Source organism: Cryptotermes secundus, unplaced genomic scaffold (assembly GCF_002891405.2).
Source record: "Cryptotermes secundus unplaced genomic scaffold, Csec_1.0 scaffold277, whole genome shotgun sequence".
NCBI classification, from domain to species: domain Eukaryota; kingdom Metazoa; phylum Arthropoda; class Insecta; order Blattodea; family Kalotermitidae; genus Cryptotermes; species Cryptotermes secundus.
Genome location: NW_019720164.1, coordinates 556,025 through 566,266, shown reverse-complemented (window position 1 = coordinate 566,266; position 10,242 = coordinate 556,025). Strand labels below are relative to the sequence as shown.

Here is a 10,242-nt window from a genome sequence, read left to right as displayed (position 1 = left end):
AAAGGCTTGTGGATCTATAAAACTTCTGTAAGGATTCTTAAAATGACAATTCAGAATGCTTCCGTTTGCAAGACACTTCAGTAGGAACAACAAGATACTTGATTGAGCCTTCGGTGTCTGTTCTGTTTTCGCTGTTTTTGGATGTATATTCTTTATTACCTAGTGTATTTGTTGCGATGCAAATATAGCATACGGTGTGTTCAGTTTCCAAATTTTGATGTTATTATCAGGAAAGAATGCAGATTTAGAAAATTATANCATCTATCGGAGGCGTTAGAGACTCCTGTTGGGCGGGAAATGTCCTGAATTTGGCTCAATTACATCCTTTGGAGATATGAGGTTCTTTTACATGCCGTAAAGCTACGACACGGGCCCCAGGGCTTAAAGTCCCTCCCGGAGGACTTGTTCCCTGAATTTTTCTGCCCTTAAAAATTCCACAACCTCCGCTGGGTTTTTGAACCCGCGTACCACGAGTCATGAGGTGGGAACGTTACCTCTAGACTACGGAGGCCGCTTATATATATATATAATGGAGCTTGGTCATTCTTTCATGTGCTCACATCTGCCTTCCACATCAACAATTTTGTGTCTAAGCACGGTGTGTCTCAAGGTGATGGCGAGAAAATTTGTTATAATAAATTTTATACAATAGTTGGCTGAAGGGCTATGCTACAAGCCAGAAGGTCATGGGTTCAAGTCCTGATGAGGCCATTGAATTTTTTTCAATTGACCTAACCCTTCCAGCCACACTATGGCCTTGGGGTAGACTCAGCCTCTAATAGAAATGAGTACCAGGAATTAAATAATATTCCTGGGGAGTAAAGTGCGGCTGGCGCGTAAGGCTGACAATCTTACCACCATCTGTGAGCTGATTGTCTAGATAATGTGGGACCCTCAACGTCTCACAACCCTATGAGCCTTCACAGCCTGGTACATGGATAGCTTTACTTTACTTTTTTTATACAACTGTTATAATCGACAGTTTTAAAAACCATATACATAAGAACATAATTCAACATTATTTAAACACAAAATCATTTGCAGTTTAAGAATATATTCATTCAAGTTAAAAAACAGAATTTGTAACCTCTGTAGCGCACAATTTTATACATTATTAAGAAGACTGTCTTCTGGGATGTGATGCATATAGTGTGGTTGAGCTTTATCAGTATATCAGGAATATGCTGCCTCCATCTTCAGGGTAGGAGAGTGTACATTGTTAATTTGTCATTTGCAAAGAAACAATAATGCTTTGTAGGTTTAGTCATTTCATGTATGCTGGAGAATTTGCTGTTCACAATTCTTCAAGCCCTCTGTTTCAGTGTGTTATTCTGTTGTTAAAATGTTCTGTGCTAAGTACTTTTTGGAAGAGTGCATACTAACTGATGCTGTGTTATCACTGCCTTTGGGTGAGAAGTGCACATTGATATGGTATTGAAGACAAAAGTGTGTGGAATGGAAGTTATAACCAAACCAGGTTCCAATTCTGCAGTCTCCTAACTAACTCAGCATGAATCACTCTGTTGTCATTTGCCCAAGAATAATGGCACATTTTCATAATTTACAAGGAGCACTGAATGTGCAATTTTACTCATTTTTTACTAGAGGAATCTGTTCTACTTTTCATTTGTCATTGTTGCTTTATTAGTAATTAGTGAATTGTATTTTGCTCAGCTTTTTCTTGAACTAATCTGTACTGAAGTAATTAAACTGATCATACATTGTAATAATCTTATGAATTTATATTCCTTTTGACCACTTTATATTATTTCCTGCTATAGCATCCATAATGTTTACTTCAAGAATTAAAGGATTCCCTAGCAATGATACAGCACTGGTCACAGATTGTGTTCACACTATAAAAACTGGTCATATTGCCTATCAAAGCAGAGATGGAAAGAAAAGTAGTGGTAAATAGACTGCTATGTATGAAAGGATTTCAAATGTAAGAAGAGCAGAAATCAGTATGTGATATTATTAAGTTATGCTGTATATTTGCATAAGAAGGGTCAAGAGGTTTTTTTTTTTTTGCAAGATAACATAGGCCCTACCGAAGTACACTCTTGAAATTTCACATATTTTAGGGTTGTATTACGTAATATCACTTGCTCTTCTTACCCGGCTAGGACCTTGTATATAATTAAATATTATAGAACTTAAGTTTGCTCTTTAATTAAAAAGGTTTATGCAAGCTGCCTGCCCAAGACTTTTATGTACCTGGGTCTGGATAAATATTCCGCTGTCTCCTATATGTAGACTTGCATATACAGCTTTTGAAAATGATCATTTTAGTTTTTTCATGTTACTATTCACTCTGTAGATAGTTTTATATACTATATTATCATACCACATGTAATCAATCCTTGAATTATGTTCTAAAATCTATATATAATTGCACTGTAAAGATATGTATTCAAAACATGGTTTACTACAGCCTTGAAAAATATAATGAAATAATTTATGTTGCATGGTTAATGTGTTTATGCTGAGTGTCTGTGTACATAAAATGTTTTACTGTGCACATAAACTTCAAAAACACAATGACTGCACATAGATAGCATGAATAAAACTTGAAACAACCATAAGAACGCTAACTTGCCCTTGTCAGAAATACTGATGCAACACACTGAAGTTTGTTAGTAGAACATATTATCACATATAATTTAAATTGTGTGTTTATGTGAGACAGAGAGTGTTTGTGTGTGTGTGCGCACATGGTTGAATATTTGCTCACAAATAGGTAAAGAATTCAGGCACATGTATTCAATAGTTACTTCCCTTTCTTATATCTGTCACAATGGACTGATCAATATAGATTCAAAAAAGGAATCATTCCAAAAAGTTATTTATGTGAAAACAGTGTTTTTAAAAATGTTTATTTTGAATTAATATGCTTCCATTCAGTGTCCTCTTTAAGATATTAGGGGATCACCCTCAGCATAATGATATTATTTGCATTAAATTGATTGAATATGACTTCGTTGAAACTTCTAACCCAATTAACCCTGCATGCCATCCAGTGTACACAGTACACCTGCATTTTTATCACATGTCACTGTCCAATGTACATAGCACACAATAAGTATAGATACAAATTTCATTTAATCTCTTATAGTAATTTTTTAAACATTACTTCATAGAAGGAATTATGAGTTGTTTTTATTTATATATAGATGTTTTTGTATGGTTTTGTATATGGTTGACAGAATTTTTGGGGGGCAGGTGTCAAATATTATGTCATATCCTTGGCCCAGAATGTTATCTGTAACTAGTTTGGGACCTAACATCTATTTATAGAAGTCTATTCTAATTCTACGAGGGTTATGAAGATGTAGTCTACACTAAATAGAAAGTAATAATATTTCTATATGAATGCCTCTGCTGCTGCAACTGCTATGGACAGAAACTTCACAGCCATGAAGTACTGTAGTATGCAGTTACTGAGTGCAGCTATTACCTCACCAAACAGAAAGGTATCTGATTAGCAACTGCAAGAAAGTTACTGGTAAGTCATTTTGAAACTGAAGTGAACGGAGTTCATGGAGGTAGGTGTAGGCCCACTGGGGCTGTAGTGCCAAGGAAAAAAAAAAAAAGTCATTTTGAAGAAAGTTTGATAATTTGAGAGTGACAGGGTGGTCAGTAAGTGTTCTCTTCATTATGCTACTGTGAATGATATTAATGATAATGGTTAGAACTTAATCTGAGAAAAATATGCAGAATCACAGTGTTCAAAGAGAAAACTTCACTAGCATTTTCAGTTACTGAGTTGCACAGAAAATCATGCATAGGAAATTGTGGACACTTTAAAATTGCTTTTCAGATAAGGGAGAGAGAGAGCTGGTTCACATAAATTAACTACACAGACTGATCACCTTTGGTGGGAGCCAAGTGAGAAGGAAGACTGTAGAAGTTACTGTCTCTGCCATTCATGACAAAAGGAAGGACACTGTTTTTGGCATTAAAATTAAAATTGAATGGTTAAAGGATTACCCTACAAATATTAACTACAAGTACAATTATTTGAATCAGAGTTTAATTTACCAACATGAACTTTTAAAAGCATGTGCAGTGATAAATATGATTTTGTATAATACTCTGGATGTAATGTGAATATTTGAAAAAAAAATTAACTGTTCACTTTGGACTAACAGTGATTTATGGTGAATAGTGCACCTTCCTGGTATAAAATTTAAATGTCATGTGACACTAAAGGTTTAACTAAGTGTCAGAAACAATACAAATCATAATATTTTATTGTCAAAGTTAGAATTATTACATTTTATGATGTAGGATAGATATTTGGGTTTTGAAAAGGCCAGTAAATGAGTATTTTTAAAGTTTTTTTTATATTAAATCTCTCACAGCCCACAAATGCAGAATACAGAAATACTGAAAATATTTTTCATCTCTGATTGGATATAATACCATTCAAATAATACCAAAGTATTCTTAAGTTTAGAAACCAATAAATACATATAAAACTTCTTTCTTTGCAGTTCATATGCACAGTGAAATTACTTGCACTTTGTCTTTCCATCCAGTAGCTTCTTCCACAGGTCGAACTGTTCATGAAACTTCACCATATGTATACTAATGCCCTTTTGAATATTACAGGCATTCAAAGCAATACGTTTGTTAAAGAATTCATTTACATGTGTCCTTTTAATTTTAATGTCCTCTGCTACTATTCCTGTTATGAAAACATCTTCTAGCTTGAGGTATGTCTTCCCTAAAGCAGCAGTGTATAAGTCATGAATCATATCACCAGTCATGAGGTATGCTGGACCTGTGGTGAAGTCAGGAAAAGTAGCTGGTTGATACTGGTTACTTGGAACATAATACTTAGATTTCTTGTTTCGAATAGGCTTCCACCTCTTTGCAAGACGCCCAAAGATGGTTTGCTTCTCCTTGGCATGTTTCTGTATGAAGCTTAGCAGTTTAGGTATGTTTATGAACATGTCATCATCTGTCTTAAGAACGAAATTAATCTGGTTACAATAGTTATTGACCCATTCCAGCAAGGATACTGTTTTGAGGGTCAGGTTGTTATAGGAGTCAAGGAAATGAGCAATAATCAAATCACCATAGAGCTTATTTTCATCTCTCAGCTCCTCTGCAAGATGCAGATCCTTGGTTGAACCAACAAGGAAGGCTATGTTAACATCACTACGCTGGCTGTAGTGACCCCATGTTTGTCTAATGGCCATACGAGCATCTTTGTGACTGGGGGCAGATGTGATAGCTACTAGTAGTTGCAGATTTTTGCCTAATTCTGAACAAAGTTCAACATTTGAGATTTTGTAACCAGACTCGTATATGTATCGCGTCAAGATCCCTTGCTCTGTGCGATCGGATGAGGTGACATTGCTGGTGTTGGAAGCTGCGCTGCTTGCAACCTTTTCCTTGGGTGAGATTCTCTGAATTACTTGTGAGGCAGTGCGATGAGTAGTCACATTGTTTGCTGGAGCCTCAGAAGGCACAGAGATGGCAACTGCACCAGGTGCATATGCTGTTGTGTTTAGACTTAAGATACCTTGTGTTAATGATGAAGAAATTGTCACATTTCCTGCAACTGGTACATTCTCAGAAGATGTAGGTAAGCGTGACATCATGAATGTACGTGATGAACCTGCAAACAAATGGTATTCAATTAATATTTAACTCAGGTTTTCATCTATATCACAAAACTGAATATTATTAATGGCATACAAGGCATCGGTTTACTATGGAATGAGTTCTCTGATAGCAATTACTGAGTAGAACTGTAAGCTTTGTTTTTTCACTTAGTAGTTTAATAAAAAGATTGACTAAAAATACACATGTGTAAACACTGGCCAATGTAGAGGAAAGTTCAGATAAGCCAAAGATACATGTGTAATACCTGATGATGGCCAAAAGGCTGAAACATATTGTAATCCTATAATTTATATTATATCTATACATATTTTATGTTGATGGTAACAAATAATAAATATAACACACATAACATGATGCAATGGTATAATATTTGTTATTAGTTTTAGTGTAATTCAGAATGCAAATATTATCTATGCTAAATAAGAGTATATTTTCTTCCCATAATATTTTTAGACTTAAATACAGACTGTTATAGTTCATAATTTTTAATTAGAGCTTCTTTAAAATTGTCATATTGTTGTATGTAGACCCGTTGCCAGGCAACGACCGCGAGATAAGCAGTTATACAACAACCGCAGCTAAGTAATGACTCTGTAAACAACGGCCGTTGTTAGGCAGTGGTTGAGTAGCGATCACGTGGGCATCCCAAACAGACGCGAACGCAACAATGAATACAGCAACCGAAGAACGGTATTTTCTGTGCGGTCCGTTCTGAGATGTTATAAGCAGGACAGAGCAGTGAGTTAGTTTTAGCCCGTGTGGAGGCAGGGTCGAATACCTCCACCGTGACCCTGCGAGTCGTAGGAGGCGACAAAAAGGGAAGTCTCAAATCTGAGACAGTAAAATTTGGTCATGAGTCCCAATGGACTCGGACCCGAGAATATAGGATACTCATTTGGTAGACTAAAAACATACTAGTAGTTCACGAAATGTAATAAACTGAAAATGCATAAATACTCTCTAAAAAGATTCATAGGCATGTATATAAAACTACAAAACAATTCCAGTGAATATTTCGCATATGGACGTCGACCAATTAATGGCGTAACCTGGATTTCTTTGTCCAAAAGATTACAGCGCCATCAGGTACGCAGTACCATATTCTCGCATTGCATCGACAGTCGTGCACCAAACAGCATAACAGCCTCATCAATGACAACTTAGCAGATCATAATAACAAAACAGTAAGTAATAAATATAACAAAATAATAAAAACAAACTTTATAGTGAAATCAAATAGGAAAACTAATAGTGTAATAAAAAGAATGTATAATTTCCGGGTATCCCCTAGAGTATTAAGAAAAGAATGGAAAAGTTGGCCACAAGTCTCACGTTTTTACTAACCACAAAACTCGAGTGTCTAGAAGTGTTCCGGTGATCAGTAACGTACTTAAAAATAAATAGCATTAATGCTCTAATAAGATGGGACGAAGCATGATTTTGCATTCGGTCTACATTACGCATGGTAATAAACTTCCCTTCTATAATTGACATGAAATAGGTCCTCTGTAAAAATGCTTCTATGGGAATGTAAGGGCAGTACATTACCACATAGCGGTTAATGATAGGTAGGATATATAGAGGGCATTTTATAGTACTTGCGTGAAAATAATTAATAAAAATAAGTTTCTAATTTTAATTTTACTTAAGTTTTATTCTAAAGAAACTTTTATCAATTTATACTTAAATGGTTGCATTCTGTTGTGTAGATGGAGCTGCTACTTTATTTGCAGTACGAGTAATTCAAAAGGTTACGTGTTTCGACGTCAGTCTTGCACTGACTCAGATCACACCATCTTCACTACAAGGCATTACAGTGGAACGACATAACACTTTAACCTGCAGCTAGATCACAACCCACAAACAGCCCAAGAATCATATCCTTACTATATCCAAAACACTCATCTATGGACTCCATAAAATCCCTGCCCCATTGTGGCATTACTTCAATTTTATTTATTCTATTAAATCAAGCTTAAGACACACTTCTATAGATAACTACCACAGCCCATAAGCAACACTGTTTAATGACAAAGACAACTTCCTCTCTACCTATTCTATTGAAAGGCCAGGCGATGATTAAGAATGACGTTGAAAATGTAACAGTGTGCGTTATCACAAAGCTCTTGTCTGATTCTTCTTTTAATACTTATTTGAATTAACTGACTTCTTTGTCTGTGCCATAATCCATCTATATGGTTGAAAAAGCAGGGCCACCTTGAATAACCTCTACAAAGTAAGAGTAATACTATCCCTGTAACAGGCCGTGGAGGCCCATAGGGTTGTGAGATATTGAGGTTCCCACATCGAGACAATCGGCTCATAGATGGCGGGAAGGTTGTCAGCCTTACGCGCCGGCCGCCCTTTACCCCCAAGAATATTCCTGGTACTAATTTCTGTTAGAGGCTGAGTCGACCCCAGGGCCATAGTGCGGCTGGAAAGATTAGGTCAACTGAAAAAAGTCCAGTGACCTCATCGGGACTTGAACCCGCGACCTTCCGGCTTGTAACATAGTGCCTCAACCAACTACGCTACATTATAGAAAAATTGTAGGTTTTTTAATTCCCATCATGGTGGTCCAGGTTCGATCCAAGGAGAAGCCGTGTGGGATTTGCGATGTAAAAAGTAGCACTGGGATGGTTTCCTCCGAGAACTTCGTGTTCCCCTGCCAGTTCTCATTTCACCAGCTGCTCTAGACTCATTAATCATCCAGTCACCGAACTATGTAGTTTCGATACAGTATCATTAAAAAACAAGTTCAAAAATTATTTTAATGCTGCACACATTAGTATACATCGTAGATACGAAATGACCCGTCTGGTGATGGCCGACTGGAAATCGAAACATATTGTATATCAGCATAAGACCAGACCTGTATCACAGATGTGTGTTGCTTGTGTGATGGCTGTTAAAAGTAGTTTGTAATCAGTTTATGTAACTGCGGGATTAAAAGGGGGAAAATATAACTGGGAATTTTAATGGCGATGTGGGGTCGAAGCAGAGCTTTACCTTAATTGCCTCTTTATGACTTTACTGCATGGCAAACAGACACAAAAGCAGTTCCTGCCCTTTTCAAGGGACTTAATGAAAAGATAACCGAAGTTTCTGTCGAAACCTCCAACTTCGAAGTGCTAATTCTTAAAGAGCTGAAGCTTGCTTGAAGCAGCCTGCAGGAAGTAACACGGTGGGACGCCAAGCGGTGAACCAGAAACCAATGATAAAATCCTGGGACACGTTGTTTTTTATTTACAAGTTTAAATGTTAATTTTCAATAATATTTTGCACGTTTTAATTAAGATGAGCTTTCTCAAATACAGATTCCTGCCCTGTCTTTCTAAAGGTGGTCTTCACAGCATCTGTTTGAACTTCCCTCGGTGTAAGGTCAAATAATCCTGATGATATTATATTTAAAGCATCCTGTTGCACTTTATACGATATATAACTCCGTCCTAAGTGCAAACTATATTTATAGGTCTTTCGTTTTGTTCTTCTTTATACACTACATGTTTCGGCTCCAAACGGCCATCATCAGGTGTATGCACTCACGTATCTGTTACACCGCACTCATTTATAACATTTAAAATTTAAAAACATAGGTCTCCTTGATTAGCACGTATAAAATCTTTGGTTCTAATTTGAAATCCTTTAAAAATTTGTTCTCTCTAAATTTTAAATTTTAAAAATGTCAGGGTTATTCGCCCTATGTCTATAGTGCTGCAGCGGCTTCTTCTTGTTTGTAGTATTGTATAGGTGTTATCTGTAATATACAAATATTCGTATTACTAATAATGTACGTAATGTTTTCTTATGTGTTTATACTGTTATTTGTACTAACTCTGTGTAGTCTTCTTGTGTGCGTGCCGCCGGTTATCTTTACTACGTGTGCTGTCTGATGTATTGTGTGCTGTGTTTTATGTTGGTGAGTGTAAGAGGGGATTGGGTATTGTGGAGAGGGAGGTACCGTTAGTCTGTGTAGATTTCGTGTATCGTTTGAAATATGGGATTGTGTGTTTCTATGTGTGTGTCATTCATGTGTAGACCTTCCTTACTTATTTTATATATATGGTATTTCTCTAATGTATTCAAATGTCTGCCCTTCTTTCCCGTTGTTACAACTTCCAGGACATGCATACGGAACAATAACAGAGGTAATGGAAGTTGTAACAACGGGAAAGGGCAGACATTTGAATACATTAGAGAAATACCATATATATAAAATAAGTAAGGAAGGTCTACACATGAATGACACACACATAGAAACACACAATCCCATATTTCAAACGATACACGAAATCTACACAGACTAACGGTACCTCCCTCTCCACAATACCCAATCCCCTCTTACACTCACCAACATAAAACACAGCACACAATACATCAGACAGCACACGTAGTAAAGTTAACCGGCGGCACGCACACAAGAAGACTACACAGAGTTAGTACAAATAAGAGTATAAACACATAAGAAAACATTACGTACATTATTAGTAATACGAATATTTGTATATTACAGATAACACCTATACAATACTACAAACAAGAAGAAGCCGCTGCAGCACTATAGACATAGGGCGAATAACCCTGACATTTTTAAAATTTAAAATT

General features: G+C 36.3%; 1 protein-coding gene and 1 long non-coding RNA gene across 3 annotated transcripts in view; one reads left to right on the top strand and one right to left on the bottom strand.

Annotated features, from left to right (window-relative positions):
• Nucleotides 1-4,225: 4,225 nt before the first annotated feature.
• LOC111867176 (beta-1,3-galactosyltransferase 5) overlaps nt 4,226-10,242 on the bottom strand; it is a 64,123-nt gene continuing 58,106 nt past the window's right edge. For both annotated transcript variants that reach the window (XM_023856780.2, XM_023856774.2), the window contains one exon: nt 4,226-5,629. In XM_023856780.2, the coding sequence (XP_023712548.1) occupies nt 4,515-5,612 (1,098 nt within the window). In that variant the 5' untranslated portion in view covers nt 5,613-5,629 and the 3' untranslated portion in view covers nt 4,226-4,514. The remainder of the gene's footprint in view (nt 5,630-10,242) is intronic.
• LOC117282548 overlaps nt 6,470-10,242 on the top strand; it is a 79,448-nt gene continuing 75,675 nt past the window's right edge. The window contains exon 1 of the long non-coding RNA XR_004513336.1: nt 6,470-6,821. This is a non-coding gene — a long non-coding RNA (uncharacterized LOC117282548). The remainder of the gene's footprint in view (nt 6,822-10,242) is intronic.